Below are 24,735 nucleotides of genomic sequence, written 5' to 3'. Positions count from 1 at the left end.
GACAGCATCTATTCCCACAATGCGGATTACATTAACAGGCTGAGCGGTCTTAGGTTTGCCAAGACAACAGCCCTTGCCTGCACTTAGCTCCCCATTCCTCGTTGTTGCAGAGCCTGGCTTTTAAAGTCAGCATCTCTGTGTATCAGCACAGGTTTGTGGTGGATGGGCAGTGCGATATTCCAAACAGCAGCTGTTGCAGAGTGAGGATATTTGGAAAGAACAGTGCAGTACCCTAATTACCTGTGGCAAGGAAAACATCTGTGTGAGAGAGGTAATGAAATTAATTCTAACATCTAGCAGTTGCATACATTAATTGACATTAATTAATGCCAAATTACATGAGACTTCCTATGGAATCGCATCACACACTCACCAGAATAGAATATGGAAAGAGTGCATCATACTTAATGCTATTACAGAAAACCTCAAGGGGAATAAGAGTGATTGGTCCCTCATTATGAACCGCAGCCAATTTCTTTCCATTTCTATTAGAAGGAGAAAGGGAGAAAACTGAACACTTTGCCAGGCAGGCAGCTCGAGACTGATCGCTTACCTTTCAGCTTGTGAATTTCACTTTTAGCCGTCCTGAGTAGATATAGAAGACTAATTTTGAGGCTTTTCTTGTGTTACCTAGCTGAGTACCTTGTAATTCTCAGCTCAAAGAAGGCTCACTGCGCGGGTGAACAAGAACACAGAGAATCGGGAAGTGGAGGAAACAGAATGTTGAGTGGTGTTTGTCGGAACTGTTTATCTCACGAGCCCGGTGTGACTCCCACCCATCCAGGTGAAAAGCGCTGGGTCAGCGATTTCACTCCCAGTGTCCGACTCTTCCACTTACCGCCTTGCTATGACTGTTGACAGCTCATGTATGTTTTATTCACCTTTCCTGCGCAAGCACACATAGATTGATGTCTATATATACAACTTGCCAAAAAGTGGGTCCACATACAATATTGTGCCATCTATTTTTAAAAGCATCTATTTGGAAACAATTTTAGGAAGACAGAAAGTTACCCAGCTGGTTTAGAATAGGTGTGCTCTCCACACTCTCTCATCTTGTTTAAGCATTTTTTTTTAACGAAGGCATAATTTTCAAAACCAAAAAAATTATCAAATAGTATTAATTGGTAACTTGTCTTAAATATTTAATACACTTTAAATATTTATTCCTAGCAGCAGGAATTTAATAGTGAGTTAAATTGTTTCACACTTTACTTATTTTCTCTGTTTAATCTTTTCTTTTCGGTATTATATAACATTTCTAGCGCTGGAGAGATGGCTCAGTGGTTAGGAGCCCGTGCTCCTGTGAGAGAAGACCAATGTTTGGTTCCCAGACATATAGCAGTATAAGGGAGTCTCAGAGACAAACATAACTCTAGTTCACATGGATTCAACTTTCTCCTTTGGCCTCCTTGGGCACTCTCTGATGCACCTGCCCACACACACACACACATATAAACACACACACATGCACACTTTAAAACCTCTTTAAAAACTTAATAGTAGGGGTCCTGTGTTCCTGGGCACATGTCAGAAGACAGCTTTGTGGATTCTGTTATCTCCTTCCATTCTGTGTACTTCCAAGCATCTTACTCGGGTCTCTAGGTTTTTATGTGGCTCCCTTTATCTGCCGAGGCACCTGGCTAGCCTGTATTAAACACTTCCTGATAAATACCTGTGACTGAATCTTCCCCATCTGTCATGATTTCCTTCAATGAAATCCTCAGAAATGAACCTGAGTTCCAAGGATAAAATCTTATGCATCTTACTGCACACTGCAACAGTAGCATGTAACAGCATGAGTTTCCGAGTGTTTTCGCTTTGTGTGTAGATGTACTCACCTATTCTTAGGGAAGAGAAGCCAAAGTCTAGTTCATGTAAGTCGGCCCAGACAAATGAAAGTTTTCATGTAACATAATGAAATGGAAATAAAGCAAAGCTGTGGCCAAGCCAACCAAGGTACCCACCCATGTGCTGCCGTTCTATAAGCCGTCACCCTCGCTCCCTGCTCCTGAAAATCGTGGATACATCATCTTGTAGTGTTGTGAGCATTAGCTGCATACCTGTCCTGCATACCTGAGCCGTTAGAATTTCCAGCCAACACGCCAGCAGTTCTCAACCTGAGGGATGCTGCCCGCCCCTTCGGGGTTCAAATGACCCTTTCACAAGGTCACCTAAGACCATGAGAAACCACGGATGTGTATATTACGACTCATCGCAGTGGCAACATTACAGTTACGGAGTAGCAGGAGGTCACTGTAACAAAAGGAACTGTGTTGAAGGGTCACAGTATTAGGAAGGTTGCGAACAGCTGCTTGACAAATGTTGACAAACCTCCTTTGTTTTTCTTCCCTAACCTTGGATGTACAGCTTACACGTAAATGGCCTATAAATATCACATATGTATATTTATATTTTCCATCTGGGATTTGCCCAGATCTTTGAAGACGAGACTGAGGTCTTGATGAGCATTGATGGACACTATTAGAAGTAAAACCATGATGCATATTCATACTGGAGTCCTCATTTAGTGTCAGCTCTAACATCACGATGAAAGTTATGCTCTCATTAGAAGTCCAAGAAATTCTAACCTTCCCATTTGATTTAATCCACTTTAGCCACAGTTCCTTATCACCTCACATAGCAGCACTAGGACAATGGTAGATTCGGTACACTCAATGGCTTAGGAATGTCATCAGGGACCAGGTTCTTTCAGTCTGGTCACAATCATTAGCTAAGTCTGACTATGCTCCTGACTCCTTTCGATAAGAGGAAAATTAAATAGTCCCCTGCATCAAATTGAGACCATATTGTACAGGGATAGCTAAGTCTCCTTCTGTATCTCTGGTGCTACCCTCACTTTTCATTTAGCACTAGATTTAAATGCCCTATTCTAAACCAGCCAATGTGAAAGGGATTAGGAACACCAGAGTGGATTTAGACCCAAGAGGATTAGTCCTCACACATAGAAGCTTCTTCATAGAGGAAGGATGAGACAGTGAATGCAGTGTTGGCTTTTTCAGCAAATAGAGTAGAATGGCTTGTGATATATATATATATATATATATATATATATATATATATATATATAAATATATATATATATATATATATATATATATATATAACTGTCTATCTAAATGAACCTCTTGCATGCATCTTACTGGAATAAATAGCAGAGGTCAGTTTAACTTGTCTTTTAAAGGACTGATTATGTTCCTCAAATTGACCCTATCACTATGAAAACAAAAATAAAAATCAAGAAAATGATGACTCATAGGAATTGACATTTATAGAGGTTTAACTTTCAAAACATAGCATTTTTATTTTAACCACATATAAATTAATTCTGTGCACTAGCTAATAGACTAAATGACTGATACTCTAATCCCTGCTTCATAGCTGAAGAATGCAAGTTGAGGGATGATGAAGTGATTTCCTCATGCAACTGATACAACACCACAGCTAAAACCAAACCAGGTTTCACAGAAAGAAACCATTTCTTCTGTGGACCCAGGCAACCTTTTAAAAATATGGAGCCATTTAAAGGCTGCAAAATAGTCTAGTGGACTGTGAAATTGTGAGATAAAGATTTTGTATGATATAGAGAAGAACATTCTGAAAAAAAGACAAGTTCCAATGATTTTTTTAAGGATAAAGAAATATCTTAATTTGTGTATTAAAAATGGAACTATAGAAGGTCTGAAAAAAAGGGGAGGTGGAAAGGATAGGTATCGTCTTTCCTTTAGTTCAACTTTGGGTTTCACCAAGACTCAGTGGGGTTTTAGACCAGGGAACTGTCCTATCCCAGCATAATACCCTCTACTGAGGGAAGATTGTGCACAGAACTTGTTTCAGCATTTACTGACTCTACCAGCAACTTTATCAGCCAAGGGTCAGCTGGTCCAAATGTGCATGCTGCCCCCTGCTGACCCTTCTTGCAGAATTCGGGAACACTCAGTTTCTAGTACATGAATGCAATGCTGTTGGTAAGTTCTTTGGTAATTTTCAGAGAAGTCTTTCATGAACCTTTGTATCCATCCACCTTAGAACACTGTTGCCCATCCTCATTTCTTTTAAATGATGCATTTCTAATATTTCATTTTTGAGACTGTCTGTATTTCCTGTTTAAAATCTTAGAAATCAATGTCCCAAATTATTGGGCACCAAAAGCAAGTAAAATGACCTCACTTTTATACAAAAATACAAAATCAGATAAGCAGCTGTGTTTCAAAGAATATTCACTTTTTTGTTTACATTATGCCAGGATTGGTATTAGGACTTAGGGATATAGCAGAGAGGGACACACACACACACACACACACACACACACACACACACACACACACGGTGGGGGGGGGCTATTGAGTTATTGATATAGCATCTAAATATCTTTTAGGGAGTAATCGTGGAAGGTCTTCATAAGTAAAATTGGGTTGACGTTACATCATTGGTAACTTGGTAAAATTCTCTGTGGAGGAGAATTTTGGACAAAGTGAGTGTGGATGGAAAGTCTTCAGTACCAAGGGGGAGGGTTGCACATGCTCTTCAACATAAATTAGGAGATTAGAAAAATCATGGGCAGAGTAAGAGGAATAGATACATTATCAGAAGAGTAAAGTAGGTAAGAGGACCGGAGGAGAGTTTGAATGTGGCCTAGTGTGGGTTTTGTGGCATTTGAAGCAAATACTGCCATAAAAAGATCTCAAAGAGGCCAGAGCCCCTCTAACACAACCCTTGTCCAATAATAGGGAATTAACTGACCTAAGACGCTGTGTTTGTTGGCCACTGTGCAGTCTCAGCTGAATACTCAGGTGTGAGTTTACTCACCTCTCAACTGAGGTTTTGAATTGGAGATGTCACTACTATGTTTCATTTTCAGGCCATAAATACGGATCTTCATCAAAGAGACATATTATTCATTCCAGTGGGATGTCTGCCTGAGATTTTAAAAAATACTGTGTGCAAGTGTTTTCCTGCTTTTTCAGTCAATGAACAATGTGTGGAAGTGAACAAAGATGAAAATATAGTTCTAATAAAGATGAAAATACAGTTACAAAATCACAAGTCAGTTTTTAAAAAGTGTTATTTTGGGGTTTGGAAGAGAAAAGCTAAAGAAGAATTCTGTAACAAAACTTGGTGGAAATACCAGGAGAGAGTGGTTCTGTTAGCACAATTAACACACACACACACACACACACACACACACACACACACACACACACTGACATGCTGAATAGTAGCAGCGTTACGGAGTGAGCACTTAGAGAGATGGTGATGCTTGCTTAGACACGTCAAGATTCCAAGGGCAATAGAAAACATGTGCGTAGACTCTACAGCTTTTATCTTCTCTATTCCAGACTCCCAATACTTAACTTGCCGAATGCAAAACTGCACAGAAGCCAACAAAAATAAACCTTTCCCAGGCTACATTGACCCCGACTCTTTGATTGTCCAGGATGATTATGTGTTTGTTCAGGTAAGAAAACCTCTCTTCTGTTCCGTGGTTCACAGCATTTTTAGTCTCTGTCTGGATATAACCATTCTGCCTGCCAATATATCTTCAAAAGGGAGAAAGAAATGGAGTGGAGAGGAGCAAGAGGAGGAGGAGGAGAGGGCAGAGGGCAGAAGGGAGGGGAAGCTGGAGGAATGAAAGAGGGTGGAAGGGAGAGGGAGATTCACAGGCTATTCTTCAGCTACTGTCGGTAAGAATTTACCCACCAATCTAAAGAGCGCTGCATTGACCCAGGAGTGATATACACTTCTGTTTATCCATTTCCCCAAATAAATCCTAGTCACTAAATGAACTGAGAAGCTAAGTCCATCTCTCCTTATCAGTCCCTTCTTAGGTGTCACTTTAAAAGGAAAGAACATGAAAGGGACCTTGTGTGATGGATGGAGGTGGGACAGACGGTGCATAGGCCAAGTGAGAATGATGCCTGGAATAGTCAGAAACTACTGTGGTTCCCAGGGCGATTTCCTCCTCCGGAGAGAATGGGAAAACACTTGAGTAATTGAGATTTCAGGATTAGTGACAAAAGACAGGCAGTAATCATGTTTGGCCAATTCATCTAAAAATCATGTTTTTACTTTCCAAGGTAAGAGCTGTAAAGGTATAATTGCTAAAATGTATGTATATAAATACAAGAATATGTGTGTATATACATACATACACATATATATGATGCAGTTGAAGTACATTCTAGACACAAGTTTATTTGAAGAATAAATTATATCTAATCCTATGCATAAAAAAAAAACTACTCAGTGACAGTCTATCTGATTTTGTAATGTTTCACAAGTGATTATACACACATCTCAGTGTCTTTTTCTTCAGGATAGTATATAATCAATACTTGAATAATTTCAAGTGACATTCAGATGGTTGCATGTACTGCCAATTCATTTCTCTATCAGTAATCCTCTCAGGAACCTTCTCTAGTTTCTGGCAAGTTTATAATCTACATATCTGGCATATAAATCAACATCAGATCTACATTTAGAATTATATGGGTAGCCTCCTTTAAGCAAGCACTTCCACACATAATGGTGAAAAAAGTCTCTTTCCAGTTTTCCCCCGTGTATGATTAACATTTACCACAAGCTTTGTTGACATTCCAAGTATGCAAACTCTAGTGACATTCAAACTGCAGAAACTTATGTAGGTCACGGTTTACTCCAGAAACACACTCACAGAGGTGCCTTCTACTCTGCCCAGCATGGTATTCAAGTCTATGGAAATCACTCCCCACCCCCACCCCACTTCCTGTCCTGCAAGCCCTTCAGGATTCATTGACCTGCTTTGCCCAAACAGTGCTTGTTTCCATGGTTTTCCTCCAAAAGAAAGAACACTACAATTAGTTTGGAACCCAAACATGACCTGGCTTTCTGTTAACATGCCTGAACATGCTCTTAGGCATCAATGTGATACCATCAAGCAAGAAATCTGTATGTGGGAAGAAGGCTTCCCTTCACTGTTGAACTTGGGCCAACATGGCCACCTGTATGGCAAGGACTTGAGGCTGAAAGCTGGACTGCTGAAGGACAGTGAACTAATATCTCCGGAGACTTCTAGTGTTAGGAAGAATAGAGCTGAGACAGTTTCTTAGCTTTAGAATCACCTCATATATCTACATATAGTAATCTATGTATTAGCTCTCTATCATCTATCTACCTACCTATCTGTCTATCTATCAATATGCATATGTGTCCATATAAGATTTACTTTTATGTATCAGGGCCTTTTCTTTTGGGCTTTTGTGTCCATGGACTACATGGAAGCCTGTGGAGGGCAGAGAAGGAAATTAGATCCCTTGGACCTGGAGCTGTGGATTGTGAGCTGCGCGGTGGGTGCTGGGAGTCACAGCCCGGCCTGGAAGAGCACTAAGTGCGCGCAACATTGGGCCACCTCTCCAGTCCCATGGTGCAAATTTGCACAGTACTTTTTTTTTTTTTTTGGTCTATCATATGGTTGTTATGGCGCCTCTGAGTATCCCTACGCAGCGTGTAAGCTGCTTTTCTGGTTCGTGAAGACTATCGATCGGTGCCCTCTGCTGCAGTTTTGATGCTGTGTGGCAGATTCCTGCTTCGTTTAGGTTGCTGTTCTGTGACCCCGGGTTTCCAATACCTCATGTCGCCACCTTGTTTCCATTACGCAGCTGACCTCGGGAGGAAGACCGCACTACTACGTGTCCCACCGAAGAAGCACGTTTGCACAAATGAAGCTCCCGAAATACGCTTTGCCCAAGGTACACGCTGGGTTGCTGTTTTCCTCGCACAGCTCTCCTCTCAGCTACAGTCCGCCCTGTTCTCAAGGTCCCTGTCAGCTCCCGGGATGAGACCCTGTTCCGTCAGCCCACCCCTGCATCAAGACTTCCCGCTTCCCCTTTGGTAACTCTGTTCCCTTTCTCTGTGGGAGCTTGTCCTTTCCCTTTCTTCCCTTGGAATTCTTGCTGCAGGGACATCTGGATAAATTAATAATAGCCTTGTTTTTCCCTTTTAATATTAAGTATTCCCAAGCAGTATGTTTGTTTTGAAATCAAAACAGAAAATAATTAAATCTGTGTTGTAGCATGACAGTTGTTCTCAGTGGGAGGTAGGAAGCTGGTTATCTTTAGAGACCTGAGGCACAGCCGAATGTTCTGACTGCCCTCGCCACTGCTTTTTGACAAGAGTGGAAAATAGAAGTGCGAGACCCTCCATCATTGACTTCCCTAGCTCTTTCCACACGCTCTAATAACTGTGTTAATGCGGATCGCCACCTAGTGGAGAAAGGTGATGTGCGCCTTCACAGAAGCCTCTTACTCTGTTTCTGTTTGTTTTTCAATTGTATTGATTCTTTGACAGTTTCATATCATGTATCCCGATCCCACATCTGTCCTCTGACCTTGCATCCTCCCCCCAAAATAACACACACACACACACACACACACACACACACACACACACACACACGCAAAGCATAGAAAACATCTGTCTTGGAAGCTGTAGCATGACATAGTGTGTCAGTGTGTCCCACACTGGTCTGGCTGGGGAAGTCTGGATTCTGGGACAGTATCACTATTGGAAAATCCCTAGAACTCCTCCTGGTTACCCTGTTGTTGCTCTGTATCGTGGAGATCCTGCAGCATTGGATCAGCAGGACTGAGCTTTCACAGGCTCCAGAGGTTCATAGGGGATGAAGATTTTAGGGTGGACCAACTCAAAGTCCCAATATTTTAAGTGACCTAAATATAGTCTACTGTGGCTTCATTTTAGAGCGAAGGAGACGTGTGTTTGTGTGGCACTGGGGATGACAGTGAGAAAGGGCTTGCACGGGTTTAAATAGGATTCTAACTCAGCTTTGAAAGTTGTAAGTTGAACAAAGGATAGAATGAAATTTATTTTGAAGTCTCATCTTTCTTTCTTTCTTTTGAACTCTCTTTCATTTGCAGCACACTCTCGGCGTAGTCCCAGCTATAGGCCCAGTACTGTTGATGGTGGACATAGCCAGCACTGGAGGGCAGGGCTGGCCCTTCGTGTGAGAGCTGGGCTCACAGCTTGTGCTGGCATCTCCAGGGAAAAGTCTTTAACTTACCCTAACAGTAAAAGTTTTCTTTTGTTGTTGTTTTATAAACCCCTGCACATTAGAGTCAGACACACACACACACTGAAGTGCACTGTCAGCTTCAGAGAACCACACCCGAGTTATGAGTTGTGTTTGTTCTCTAATAAGAGGTCAATCATAATGGCAATCGCATGGGACTACAGGCCTGCTTGTGACGTCACACAGTAAACTGATCTCTCAAGGGACCGCATGTCTGGTTGTGATGTCATACAGACTAAACTGATCTTGGTATTGATTCGCTTTCTTTCTACCCCATAAGGTAAAAGCACAAAACATCAAAATCACACTGGGCATGGATACTGAAATGTAAGACTAGAACTTAGAATTGTTAAAATTGTATTGATAGTCTTCTAGAACATTTGCGGAGGGAGATATCAACTAGGAAAAACAATACAAAACGACACACACACACCCCAAAAAACAGTGCCCCTTCGAGCCTCAGTACTTAAATGAATTGTGATTCAGCCATCAAAAATTGAAGAAGGCAACTTGAAATATTTGTAGCTTTAAAAACAAGATTTACACCCAATGCATGGCAATGCCCTGGTCGAGAGGCAGGCAAAGTTGGGGGACTGCAGATCTTAGCCACCTGCCACATGCTCACTCTTGGGTCAGTGTATTCTTCGCAGAACAATCTGAGCCAGAACTAAATTCTACCTGCCATACAGGTGAGGCTAGAACTCAAATTTTCTGACATCCATAATAGTGCAATTGTTGCTGCTGTTGTTTTTGTTTTAATAATTTTATCCACTGGCAAGTAAATGGTGACTCCCATTGATAAAATGTGGCATGATCCCTACCCCACCAAATATGATGTGCTATCAACACATATAGGAAGAGGAAGGCCTCACTGGCCCAAGCAGCCCTATAAATGCTAGTTTAAAAATCAAAGAGGCTTTTGTTGATATACTGCTGAGTATCACAGGTATTTTACATTGCTTGTTCATCGTCATTATGATGATCACTGACATCTGTCCCCAGGGGCCTCTAGGCAATCTGGAAGGCACAGTTTCCTTTGAAGCTGAGTTGCCATCTACCCAGCCCCCAACCCTGCTAGCCAGATGATCGTGTCCCATGACTTAGCTTCATTATAGTTCTCAGATTAGAATGCAGTCATTTTGCTTGTTTCTACAAAAATGGGAGCTAGAATATGTATTGAATAAATGGATTATTTGGTCCAGGTGGGTTTTATTATGTAAAGCAAAGAGAAGCTTCATTATAATCCCATTATAACTTCAAAGAGAAGCCTCGGCGTGGAGAGTACTTTCCTCAAAGGTGCTGTGCTCTGTGGCCTTCTCACATAGCCAGGGCTGCACCTGCACAGGAACAACGCTTCATGATGACCAAAGGCAAGGAGGCACATCAGCTCTCTCCTGCTCACATTTTTCTAACCACCTGCTGCCATTCTATCAGATGTTGAAAGAGCAGAGTGTTGCCTTGGGCTGTGTCTAAACGATTATTAATGATAAAGAAAAACCAAAGATGAGTGATGGTTGCACGGTGCCAGTACAAGTGAGAACACATGGTCCCTTAGACAGAGTGACACAGGGTTGACCAACTTCCCTTCTGTGAGTTACCTGGAGCCTATTCTGAGTGACTCCAGTGAGATAGATGAGGCAATACATACAAAAGTGCCTCAAGTGTTTTGGAGGACAGATACTCTATAAAAGCAAGGTAATTTTATTAGTAATATGGATCTAGTTGTCTCCATAGTGAAAGATGGATGGGTACCAGGATGCAGGGGGTGCAAAGGATGCTTGACTCGTAACAGGAGACCAGACCTCAGACCTGGACCCATCACTAACTTGCTTAGAAACCTTGGCTATCTGTGCTTTATTACCTTTTCTCTTATTCATTTTTTAAAAAATAAAGACCTTAGATTCAAAACAATATTTTTATCAATTTGTCACTCAGAATAAAACATCCTTAGTAATATATGGAAAAAATTTGGTCCTGTACTCAAATAAGTTTAAGAAGAAAGTAAACTTCAATCAATGTGACTTCTTTAGAGACTAAGAGTAGGTCACTAATAGCTCAGTGTCTCATAGATGTCTATGAGAAAAACCCAGTAGTTCAGCTTTAATTCAATAGTTTATCACCATCTGTGGTGCAATAAACCAGTAATAACCACAGCCTCTTGGGGGTAGAGGTAGGATTACCAGTAGTTTGAGGCCAGGAGCTGGAGAAATAGCTCAGCAGTTGAGATTGTCATGTTCTTCCAGAGGACCTGAGTTGGGTTCCTAGCACCTATATTAGGCACCTCATGACGACTTCTAAGCCCAGCTCCATGATACCCTCTTCTGGTCTCCAAGGGTACCCACATGTGTGTGGCATAGATTCACAGAGACATACACGCTGTGCATTTAAATAAAAATAAAAGTAGATCTTAAAAGGAAAAATAATTGAGGCCTTCTTAGATGATATAGTGACTTCAAGGACCACTTGTTTCCTTAGTTGGCTACATAGAATGATTGTATCTTATAAAGAAACAAACAAACAAACAAAACAAGATGAATAAATCATACCACCAATAAGCAAAAAGGCTTCAGAGCAGACTTTGCAAGTTGATCCAGTGTAACTCCAAATTAGTCTACGTTGGTCTAGAATCATGAGAACCAGGGAAACAACAGGGGCACATGTTCTTAATAATGAGTTGAAGGAAGGTGAAATAAACACAAACATATCGAATCTTTATGTCGGGCATAATTTTCTAAAGTTTGATCCATGAAATTTCATAAAAGTAAGGAGAGGTTCATTTGCAACTTTATCTAGACATGGTCATTTTATCCCATTTACATTATATGACAAGTTTTCTAAGTCGACCTAATCAAGCCACTTAACAGAGTTGTATTCTCAATACTGCATTGGTTACTTTTCCCATTGTGGTGATACAACACCTTGACTAAAGCAACCTAAGGAAGAAAGGCTGTGTTTCGGCTCACATCCTCGAGGTTAGGATAGTCACAGCAGGACTTAAGGCAGCTGGTCACGTTGCATGTGACCTTTCAGGAAGGTGAGAGAGATGGGTGTCTGTGCTCAGCCACACCCTCACAGTACATTCTATGGAGGACAGACCCCTAGTGCTATTCCCACTCAGGGCGTGTTTTCCCACCTCAACGGACCAAACCTAGAGAGCCACTCACAGCCATTCCCAGAACCTCATCTTCAAGGTAATTCTTGTCAAGCTCACATTCGACATTTGTTACCTAGCTATTGACTACAATACCTAATCGACACAATGGATACTGAAGTGTGACCGTGTAGATGATGACTATGGTCCCGGGATCATGTCCTCAATGTTGTGTGAGCCCATCAGCAGTTCAGTGTTGGCTATGCTAGGGTCAGCTTACATTTTAGATGACTGAACAGAAATCCAGGATTATAACAATCTGAGGGAAGAAAACACAAATGGAAAGTAGTTGTTCAATGATTTTGAGCATTTTGGTCTCTATCCTATGATAAATTAAGACCCATTGAAGGTATGTCCAAATGGATGAAACAATGAACTTAAGGGTGATTTCCACAGCTAGTTTTCTCCATCAGACAGAAAACATTTGGATGAACCTTTTTTTGAGCACATCAGTGAATGGGAAGCCAAACTGATAGACTGACATTCTTAAGTGAAACACTCACGATGTATGAGACATACAGGAAGTGGAAGACTGTAACGGTATTTAAGCCTTGCTGATTTTATCTTCCATGTCCTGTGAAGGACATGCTAGTTCACAGATAGAACGTCTGAGCATGGAGTGCCATTCAGATGACTATGTCTCAAGCCAACACTAAACTCAAATTATGAGAACATGAAGTTAGGAGAATGACTCAAGTTCCACTAAGCAATTTGGGTTGGAATAGTCACCAAGAAAGATCATCATATCTAAACTTTACTAAAATTTTTCAATCATAGAGCACGGTCAGTTTGTGAAGATTAAGTTACATAAAAGCCAAGGGCATTTCTATATCATTTTCTTGCTATATACTATATACTAACAGGTATCTCTGTTTATTTCTGGGTCTTTTTATTTTTTACTGCTTTACTCTGAGTTGTTTGTAATTTATTCTGTGTGGAATTCTTTGGCCACAGGATTAAAAGTCAGCCCAAAGGACATGGACAGGCTTCCTTTAAGGAAACAACCAGCATTGGCTGGAGACATTGGCCAGTTTAGAATAGCTTTAGGCATTGGCTAGAGTCCTGAATGGGGAATGAAAGATTTGGAGTTCTTACCAGAGGACAGTGGACAAGGCCTCCATGTTTCCTTCACTTTATTTCTATCTGTGGTAACCTTGGGACCATTACCCTTTATGATGACAACTCTTTTCTCTTGTAGTTTTCTTAGAGAACTTATAAGAGAAAAATATCAGATTAGTAGCTCAGTCCCTAAATTAATCCCTCATATGAACATTAACGGTTTGGGGGTTTCTGATGGACATTTTTTCCCTGGGGGATTTTAGGTGTTGCTGAACCCTTGGCAGTACGTGTCCAACTTTAATGTGTATAATTTTCATGGAGAGACCTCATTAAAAAGCATATTTTAATTCAGTGGGTAGGCTATGAGGTTCAGTGTCTACGGAGCTTGCAGGAAGTAGCAGAACAGGCACCAGCAGGATCCAGGGCTTGTCAGGTTTCCTTCTGTTACCTTATGTTTGCCCTGTGTACTTCTTCTGAGCAAGAAGTGTTTGAACTTGACAAATACATGAGAATGGCTGGTTCTACAAATTCACACATATTTAAGAACACTATCTTCAATTGTCTATTAAGGAAATTAAATTATGACTAGGCTGCTATACATCCTTCTATATTAGTTTGTCATGACCTCACTGCTTAACCCCCAAATGACAGAGAAAATGCATGATCAACACTTAACTGTCATTTTCATCTACGTGAAAGGAAGCCTTCTCTATCCTCCTCGGCATTCCATCAAAGCTCCTCAGCAGGCACACTCTTTGGATGCAAGCGAGGTTAATTAATATATAAAAGCCTTCTTGCCTTCACTTCCTTGTGTTTTCCTTCAGGACATGCACGTTATTAGCACAGATGAGAATCAAGTGTTTGCAGCAGTTCAAGAATGGAACCAGAATGACACATACAACCTGTACATCTCAGACACCCGTGGTGTCTACTTCACGCTGGCCTTGGAGAATGTCCAGAGCAGCAGAGGCCCTGAAGGCAATGTCATGATCGACCTCTATGAGGTATGTCACCAAGCATATGTGGATCTGGAGGATAGCAACACCAAGACTAACTGGTGAAATATAATCATTCTAATACTGGTTTCTTGGATTGTCTCACTCCACTTAGAGAAGGAAAGACTTACAGAAAATTCTTATTGTTTAATTTGCAACCCATACAATCCTCTAGAAGAATTTTATGAAAATTAATTCTGCTGGATCAGAGCAGCTCCAGAGAAATTGGAAAATGTCTGGGGAGGAAATCACACAATTAAAATGCTTGCATTAAGATTAATCTGCATATGCTATTTCAAAATATTTTTTTGTGTAATGCATCAGTGGGCAGCACTCTCTTATGTCTCTCTGAAGTGAAATGGATGAGACATTGTGTGTGTGTGTGTGTGTGTGTGTGTGTGTGTGTGTGCATGTATGCTATGAGAAGACATTCCTATTGGCCTTGACAAACTTCCCAACTTGATAACCTCAGCTGGCTAGTTACCCACCCTCAATGGCCAACGCATAAGGTAAAATTCATAGATCTTTTTACCAAAACCTGAAAAATTAAACTAACAAAAAGCGCAACACACCACAGCTTACCCATCTTTCCTTGGGGGCACTGTGTCTCTTTGCTTTTACAATAACCAATATTCAAAATAAAATCATCTAAGTTAGATCAATCATTTATAGTAATAACACCACTGAAGGTTTTGTTATCTATCTTTCTCATTAACTTCAGTAGTATTACTATGTATACAGACTTTTCTAGTCTTATAGAAATAATGGATTAGGTACAGACTTATTTTTTTTCAGGTAGAATATGGTATAGTGCTGCATTTATTTAGAAAATAGAATTAATATTATTTCATACACCTTCCTTCCAAGGCTCAGGGATCAACGTTGAAGAAGGAGCAGGAAGATTACAAATGCCAGAGGTGTCAGTGATAACAGGAAAGCAGTGTTTGCTGGGCATGAGAAGGGTGCACCCAGGGACTCTCTGTTAGCTGTGTGCATAAGACCTGCACAATATCCAGACAGGGAAAATCCTAGCATGGATCAGGAAGGGTGCTCGCGAATTCCCACCTCCCACATCAAAATGAGCCACTGGAAATGGGTACTGGTGTCTGCTGAGGTAGTAAAGACAGTTAGTTTTGTTCAGGGTTGAATTTCCCTTTAAGGTAAAATATAGATCTAGAGTAAGCTACTCTTGCGGGATGAATTTCACTTTTTAGACTGGATGCACAATAGTGGATTGAGGTATAATTAGGGTGAGTTATTTAAAACATATTCAAGGGTGGAGAAAAGCAGCAATAGACCTATATTTTACCTGGAAAAACATCCAAAATGACTCAACACTGACATTTGGTCAAGCTCAAGGATTCACGTTGTTAGTAAAACAAGAAACATCAATGTTACATTCAGTGATTTAAAAAAAAATGCATTGAAGAAGGCCAAGCCCAAAGGTGTATTTTTAAAATGTGTTTTATTTTCCCTTTCCTTCAGAAGTGTAGAATAACCTTTGCAATGCAGCTAAATCTCAATTTATATACATAGACTGCATACCCTGAAAATAAATAATAAACTGTATGCCTAATTCAGATTTTGGCAGACCAACATAGGATAAAGCTAGTGTGCCTAACTTAAGAAAATCTACAGCAGATGTTTTCATCTTTACATAAGTGTTTTTATCTTACTTTTCATCTCAAGTTTCAGATAGATAGAGTCCAATAGTTCAGCCTTCAATTAAATATTTATTCTGGAAAACATTTTACATAGCTTAAAGATTTAGTGTCTGAAATGTTCTAGATAAAGTTTGATTTATAACATGGCATTTTAGAAATCCAGGCTGTCTGAGTCTAAGCGATAGTGGTACAGCTAGAAATTCATGTTGAAATGTACTCTTTTTTTTTCTTTCTTTTTATTTTATTTTATTTTTCTTTTTAGTTACATTTTGTTAACTCTGTGTCCCAGCTGTATCCCGCTCCCTCATTCCCCTCCCCAACCCCACACTCCCTCCCTGGTCTCCTCCCTGCCCCTTTCCAAGTTCACTGATAGGGGAGGACCTCCTCCCCTTTCATCTGACCCTGTTTTATCAGGTATCTTCAGGGCTGGCTGCAAAGTCCTCCTCTGTGGCCTAACAGACTGCTCCTCCCCTGGGGGGAGGTGTCAAACAGCCTGCCCTTGAGATCCTGTTAGAAATAGTCCGTGTCCCCCTTACTTTGGAAAACTACTTGGTTACTGAGCTACCACAGGCCACATCCGAGCAGAAGTTCTAGAGGCAAGCGCATTCTTTGTAAGACCCACTAACCTTGTTAAGAATATAGAGATGAATGTGGTACCCAGGAGATTTCTGAGAGGATAAAGGCAGTTAATGTTTGTTAACTAGTACCATGTGATTAAGAGAGTCTAGAATCTGCTGTACCATTGTGAAGTGTGCCTCGACACCCCTTAATGTTCTGTTTTTGTCGTCTTAAAACCTACTTACATTTTAAAAATTCCCAACAACTTTCAAACTCTGGGGATTTCTTCTTCTTTCCATATTGCAATTATCAGTAACATATGACAACACTGTGTGCTTGTCTTAGAACTCCTGCACAGATGTAGCCCATGGCAGTTCAGTGTCCAAGTGGGTTCCATAGTAATGGGAAGAGGGACTGCCTCTGACATAATCTGATTGGCCTGCTCTTTGATTACCTCCCCCTGAGGGGGGAGCAGCCTTACCAGGCCACAGTAGAGGACAATGCAGCCAATTTTGATGAGAACTGATAGACTAAGATCAGAAAGGAGAGGAGAACCTCCCCTATCAGTGGACTTGGGGAGTGGCATGAATGCAGAAAGGGGAGGGAGGGTGGAATTGGGAGGGGAGGAGGGAGGAGCTTATGGGGGGATACAAAATGAATAAAGTGTAATTAATAAAAAAATTAAAAAATGAATGATTAAAACCCTTAAAAGAAAGATAAAATCTTAAATTTTGAAATTGAAATAAAATTTAATAAATATTAAAAAAAAAAGTAAGTACAAATCTCGGCATTCCTTTTCTCGTTTGTAAATGTCCTGTGAGCATTTCAACTCGACGTGTGTTTTGTTGAAATGTACTGCATTCTCTTGACTTGAGCTGGCCTCACCATAGAAGCATCTTTGAGGGCCTGATAAAGTCAGAGTAGCTGAGCGATCTAGTGCTTAATGATTTAGTGCTATCTTTTGACTCACAACCTTTTAAAACATATTTCCAGTTTTTTTTTCCTTTCCTGATTACCCCCTTTTTGTACAAATCAATTCAAAATGGGTTTCTAGATTAATTTAATTTTCTGTCAGAAATGGAGACCATTCTCACTGGTCCTTTGATGATAGAACAGGTGAATAAAGTGGGCAGGAATGATTTTGCAGTGAATTATTTGCTACTGATTTTTTTCACAAATGGCTTTATGAATTCAAATGTTGCCTGAAGTATGGGATGAGGAAAAGTAGGGTGACTGGTGGACACAACAGCACTCATGTTAATCCTGCATTTACCCTTCATGTCTCTTGCTGTTGTCTATCTGTGGGGATACTGTTGGCACTTTTCATCATCACTTTGAGTGTGGTATGACTGCATTATGTAAAGGTGTTCTGCATCCTGGGGCGGGGAGGGAAGTGTCTTTGCTTTATTAGTTTGACAGTTCAGAGCAACTTGAATTGAAATTGATGTGAGCAGAACATCCATGGCATATTTGCTGATTACCTAGATAGAAAGAATATTGGCAGACACAAGGCCTGGCACAAATGCTCCTTTAAATCTGATTGTTCTGGCTAGCAGGAAGCTGAAATTCATCCAGTGTGAATTTCCCCGTAGAATTGCAAAGAAAGATGAGCAGTGAGAGATAAGTGAAAAGCAAGAGAATCCATAAATGAATTAATAACTAACAGAGATGAGCATGATATGAGGTGTGTATGATAGTGACAGGATCCATGCAGAATGTGTCTGCTCACATTTGGGGCACCGAGGAGACTGCCATTCCTTTGTGTGCTTCTGTGTGCCAGCTACCTGCTCTTCCTGCAAGTGCATCCCTGCGAATCATTCTAGCAAATGCACACAGTGCAGTGTAGAAATGGAGAGGTGGGACTGTCAGGGAAAACAGAAAAAAGCTCTATTTCCACTAAAACCAATCATTTATTTCACACATATTACCACGTGGCTTCAAGTGCTGTACTCTCAACTCTACAACAGTGCATAGATATAATGAGTTATATAAGTGATGAATACCAAATATTAGATACAGAGCATTATGGTTTAGTTGCTGAAATATGGAAATTTTATCATAGTGTGAGTCAGCCATTTAACATGTTCTCTATTCAAGGAAGTAAATAAACGTGAGCCAGAAAATTTGATTACAAACCAAACAACCCCAAAATAGGTTTTTTATACAATTTCTTGATGATAGTTAATATTGCAGGGTGTGACGTGCAATGATCTGTGTAAAGAACTTTCCATAATTCTTTTACTTGACCCATATGTTAGACCCAAATGTTCACAGAAACTTTCACAATGTTACAGAGCAAATTTTGGACAAATCTAAAGGCATGATGGCCAACTGTTGGGCAGAGTGAATGGAATTTTAGGTAGGAAGTAGAAAATAGCAAGAGCTGGAGAGGACAGGAACTCCACAGGGAGAGCAACAGAACAAGAAAATTTGAACACAGGGAACTTCCCAGAGACTCATACTCCAACCAAGGACTATTCGTGGAGATGACCTGGAACCCCTGCACAGATGTAGCCCATGGCAGTTCAGTGTCCAAGTGGGTTCCATAGTAATGGGAAGAGGGACTGCCTCTGACATAATCTGGTTGGCTTGTTCTTTGATCACCTCCCCCTGAGGGGGGAGCAGCCTTACCAGGCCACAGAAGAGGACAATGCAGCCACTTTTGATGAGAACTGATAGACTAAGATCAGAAAGGAGAGGAGGACCTCCCCTCTCAGTGGACTTGGGGAGTGGCATGCATGCAGAAAGGGGAGGGAGGGTGGGATCAGGAGGGGAGGAGGGAGGGGCTTATGGGGGAGATACAAAATGGATAAAGTGTAATTAATAAAAGTTAAATAAAAAATTAAAAAAATCTAACGGCATGTGAATGTTCAACTTCAATGACCACATTTTCCTTGGAGGGTCAGTATCTTGTGCTTGACTGTGTATGTTCAATCCTGTCAAGGTTGAAGGATAAGGTAAGTCTTGAAAAATAATCTTAGTCTTCCCAGATGTGGGAAAATAAAAAAGAAAGGATGAAGAAGGCAGAGAGGAAAACTCAACAGAAAGGCAATCACTAGTCAATTGCTTTAGACTTGTGTCTAGACTTTCAGAACCAAGTTCAAAGTTACATATAAATTCAGATAATAATTATGTATAGCTGCCAAATTTGTCTTGTAGAAGGAAGTGTGTATGTATGGAAATACATATGTGCAAAAGTTCCAAACTTTCAATATTCCAAAAGAGTATGAATGTTTCAGTGATCCCGTGGGTTACATAACACAAGAAAATATGCTACACAGTGACCAGAACAGAAGAGATGTGATGGGTGTGTGCGAGAACTCTGATTTCTAGTACATTTTTGTGCGGGTGATGAAAGGGAGTCTGACAGCTTTGGACAATATCACCCTTCCTTTGGGAAGGGAAAATTAATTAATGATGATGAAGAACATTTTGGCTTAATGGATCATGATGGCTCAGAGCAGCTGAGTGCAAAAGCCTGCGGTTGGGAGTGAGGCTGCTTGGTGTGAGGCATGTCATGCACCATGAAAAATATGTATCAGGCAGTCTGTGTCTTCCACACATGAGGTGCAACTCCTCATTAAAACTCAACCCTTATGATGATGATAATGTAAATGTACCATGATTTCTTAAGAAAAACTGCCTCTTGAAAGCCAGGGTCAGAGGCATAGGATCCAAATGTTGTCCAGTCCAAGTCAGAGTTATTAGAGGGTGTTTAATCATCTACTGTCTTTCTAGGAGACTGCTATTTAATCAGATAGTAGGAAACAAATAACATGTATCTGTGGGTGTGCTCTATGGTAGAGTACTAGCACAATATGCACACGGTCCTAAGTTCAATCACCAGTAGCAGAGAAAAGAAAAAATCTGAGGAGAAACATTGAGACATTTTTTTCTTGTCAATTTAGTTCCCTGATTATAGTGGCACTCCTAACTCCTGCAGAAGACATCTTTTCTGGCTGGGACAGTCTGTTTAGAGGATGAAAATAGCCCATCCTCAAACACAAAGCAACATGACCACGGAAGTTTTCTCTTCCTTGCCATAATTCTTTCTTCTACTTTTTTCAGATTTGACACTTAAGCTCTGCAATTAAGTCTGAGGAGGTAGGAATCATGGTTTGACCATCAGCATCAGAGGGAGAAATAAGCAAAATACTCCAACACAGGAGCCCTCCCTGTTCGATCTCCACGTGGAGCACATGAAAAAAAATGACACAAGAGAACTTGCTGGGCAATAAAATGAAAAGGGGAGATGTCTGATGTCTTTCCTTTAAATCATCAAAGAATTGGCCAGCCATCTAGGATATTTTAAATCTCAAAGACTGTTTGATAGATGAAGGGACAGGTGCTTAAAATATTCTAGTTATCAGATGTTCAGTGGTTAAAGAAATGACTCACATGTTCATGAATTTACTGAATGACTACAAAGTAAAAGCACCTAAGAATTATTACTGACAGGTCCCTGTGAGCATGATGTGCCAATGTGGTATGTCTCTCACATACTCCAAAATTAAAGAAAAATTTGTGGAAACATAACAACCATGGGATTAAATACATGGGACCCAGACTTGGACAGATGATGGACAGTCCAGATCTGTGGCTGAATGGCATCGGGCATGTAATTTACCACATCTGAACATTTATTTATTCATCCACAAAGTGACAACGATTTTGAATTTACAGAATAAATGAACTTGATCCATGTACTGAGGTTTGTGAAAAGCCTCCCAATCCTAGCATTTCATGAGCACTCAAGATATTTATGTAAATTATTGTTATATTCTTTGTTTTGTTTAATGTTTTTGAAGAGAAAGTCACGCTCTGTAGACAAAGCTTGACTCAATTCAGGGTAGCTCTTTTTCCTATGCCTTCCAGAATCATTGTATTACCTAGTGGAGAAGTCTTATCTTCCTATCTTGTTAAAAACAAAACTAGGACCCCTTATATGAAATGACTGTACGATTAATAATTTTAAGGAAGTTGAAGTGAATGACCATCAGTTTATATTAGCTTTTAGAGATTGTGATGGTATATATATATACCAAAGCGAACAAGCTGGGAGAAGGAATACAGCACCTTGACGCTGTGACCTGAGGGCAGTCAACATGCTGTTCTGTTGAGGTTTTAGCTGTAGCACTTCACATTTAAAGTCTAGTCAAAATGGAATCTTGGCTTGTGATGTTAAATGGCAATAAATAACTGGAAAATAACCTTGTAAACTTGCGGAATAAAATTCCTCCATCTGAGAAACAATGAGAGAAAAGTAGCTTTCAGCTCAGTCAGCATCCTCAGAGACTGATATGCTGAATTCAATAGGTATGAAATTTAGCAGGTCTTTTTCCAAAAGAAGTGACACTCCCAGTAGCAGGATACACCGTAAGAGGATATTTATGGGTGATTCTCTGTCTGTCTGAAGCTGTAGCTTCCACTGGAGTTTCTTTTCTGTGTCTCTGGTTATCTCTCCACTCCACCCTCAGTATGCATGTAATATGAGCACGGAGAAAGGTACTACACACACTGTATCATCCCTAATAGGATTCCATGCATCATACACACACGTATAAGCTCACCCACTCAAATAAATGTGCACACATGGACATCCTCACAATTCCATACTCTGTACTAACTCTGCCCCCTTAATAAGAATTGTTAGATAGTCAAAGTAAGATATGATGAGACCTTACTTAAAAAATTTTGGAATAAGGGTCCTCATTCACAGTATTACATTAAGAAACATTTCTTAAAAATACATCCATCAAGCTCACCATGAGCAGTGAAAGACTGAGCTGACCATCTTTGCAGGTCAAGCTAAAGGAGCAAAACAATTAAAAAGAAAGACAGAAAAAAGCAATTCAAACAGATAAAGAGCCTTGGTTACAAGAGGAAAATAAGCCGACTCTTTCCAGCATTTACCCCTGTAGACACACATTCCCTCTTCTTTGCCAAGTTTTCATTCCTCAAGATAAACCCGAAGGCCACACTTTCAGAGATGAATAAAACAGCCCAGCTCTCTGTTCAAGTGGCATTTGATAATGCCAAGCAGTCGGGGGCCAATAAAGTCAGCACTTCTACAAATCAAATGATCTAGCTCCTACACATAGCCCCTTTCTGTGTGACTCTTGTCACAAAAGGAGAGAGGGGCAGGAAGGAAAGTGGAGAATGAACAGATTGGAATAGATAACATTTTTTATTCTTCTTGCACTTATTTTTGTAACCCTCCAGAGCACCAAGTAACTGAGTTGCTTCTCGTTTCTGGATAGAGTCTGTTTGAAAGGTAAGACCAGCAAGCAGGCCTTTGTGAAAATTCTGATTTATGCAATTTCATTCTTAAAGGACCAGCAGTGGGGTCCTATTTAAGTATGTAACAGCTTCCTGAACATATGCAAAACTAAAATGGGGTTTCCTGGGAGGCAGCCCTTATGGAGCCATTATCGTGAACAACTAAATCTCATTGGTAATTAACACAGAGTTGGATGGTAAGTAGGGAGCTTGTGGAGTTTATGCCTTCCACTTGTGTTGAGAATCAACAATGCACCAGGAATTGTTCTGTTATGGATTGCCCAGAATGTGGCTTGTTTTCCTAAGTAGTTCAAAGCATTCCTCACAACCAACTCATTTACACCATTTATTTGTTAAACAGTCTTGTTATTCCAAAAGGGCACAGATTTGGCACATCACTAAATTACCCCAGATGCCAAATCTGCAGGTACTGACTAATGAGAGCCGCCTGTGTCAAAAACAAAACCAAAGTGCATGTCTACTGTGGGCTGTGATCAGGCCTCTTAGAACTGGAAAATTCTAAGCTCTGCCTGCTGAAAGAATTTTGGAAGTCAAACAGATTTAAATGTGAAACTCCGTTCTCTGTGCTTGTAAACCATTAAAATTCCTCGATACCGCAGTTACTTTACACATAAAATTTTGTAGTAAGCCTTGGAATGTATGCAAATGAATGAGCACAGATTTTTGTATTAACAAGGACAGGTAAAATGACCTTGGTTTATTTCTTCTGCTTAAAATTAATCACACCACAGTATAAAGGGTCTAAGCTAAGTTAAATGACTTCAGAGATGTCTTTAAGCACATTTGTTTATTCTCTGTGTATGTTCCTGCTAGCTGCAAATGTAATCTAAGTCTCCATTTTCTCATCCTGAAGATATGGTCCTGACAACTCTATCCCATGGTGCAATGGACATTGAATGAATGAGTGTGGATATATGTGGGATGTTATCATTCAACATGTGTGGGTGTTTTGTCTGCATGCATGTCTGGATACCACATGTGTGGAGTCCAGAAGAGGACATCAGAACTGCTGAACTAGAGTTACAGATGGTTGTGAGCAGCCATATGGATGCTAGGAACCAAACAAGGGTCTTCCAGATGATAAACTGGCAACCTCAATCACTGAACCATCTCTCCAGCCTTGATAGCAACTGATTTTGATAAGAACAACAACAGCATGAGACTGAAGGAGCTGTTTTTGATAATAAAACAAAAATTACTTTTTTATGTCTTAATTTTTGTCTTTAATGCCCAGGAAATTTGGTGAGTTAACAAGAAGAACGCTCATTTATTTTAAATGCAACAATGCTAATTATATCAGACTCTTTCCACTGGCCTATATAAGTTGCTTAGGGCTGAAAGTGCCTCAATAATTCAGATAGTCATTAAAACCATACACTCTGAAACTGCAGAGTTCTGGGTCACAATCCCAGGTCTGACACTTACTCTGTGTCATTGATAGAATGGCCTTGGATGTACCTGGGATGTTTCTTATGTGTAATAAAATCAGCAATCATTTCCTGAAAGAAACATTATAAAGGTTAAATTAAAGATAATATAGTTAATATCCTGCATGGAATCTACCATACAATGTAAGTTGTGTTCATTGAAAGTTTTGGAGTTTCTCTCTGGAGACTGATGGCTGCAGGCAATCTGCCATGAGTCAATAAGCCTCTGACAGTTCACAGGTTATATAAAGGACCAGTTTCAGTTTTACATTTCATGAACTTGACAAATATCCAGTGACATCCATCCATCACTATGTGGTCAAAACATGGTAATTCCACTGCATTTAGAATCCTTTATGCTCTACCTATTTACTCTTCCCTCTGAATTAGACCCTGGAAACTGCTGGTCTTTCTGTGGCTCAATAGCCTTGAATTTCTAAGATGTTTGGGTTCCCCACCAGACTCTACCCCTTATCATGTTATAGCTTGACGGCAT

The 24,735-nt window shown here is 40.3% G+C and overlaps 1 protein-coding gene across 6 annotated transcripts in view; it reads left to right on the top strand.

Moving 5' to 3' along the window:
• Window positions 1–24,735, top strand: part of Sorcs1 (sortilin related VPS10 domain containing receptor 1) — a 512,909-nt gene that overhangs the window by 387,061 nt on the left and 101,113 nt on the right. For all 6 annotated transcript variants that reach the window (XM_055591505.1, XM_055591507.1, XM_055591508.1 and 3 more), the window contains exons 7-9: window positions 5,361–5,479; window positions 7,659–7,748; window positions 14,120–14,299. In XM_055591505.1, the coding sequence (XP_055447480.1) occupies window positions 5,361–5,479; window positions 7,659–7,748; window positions 14,120–14,299 (389 nt within the window). The remainder of the gene's footprint in view (window positions 1–5,360; window positions 5,480–7,658; window positions 7,749–14,119; window positions 14,300–24,735) is intronic.

This window comes from Psammomys obesus, unplaced genomic scaffold (genome assembly GCF_907164565.1).
Source record: "Psammomys obesus unplaced genomic scaffold, mPsaObe1.curated_primary_1811, whole genome shotgun sequence".
Classification (NCBI taxonomy): domain Eukaryota; kingdom Metazoa; phylum Chordata; class Mammalia; order Rodentia; family Muridae; genus Psammomys; species Psammomys obesus.
The sequence above is the reverse complement of the archived record's forward strand: the minus strand, read 5'-3'. Positions and strand labels throughout refer to the sequence as shown.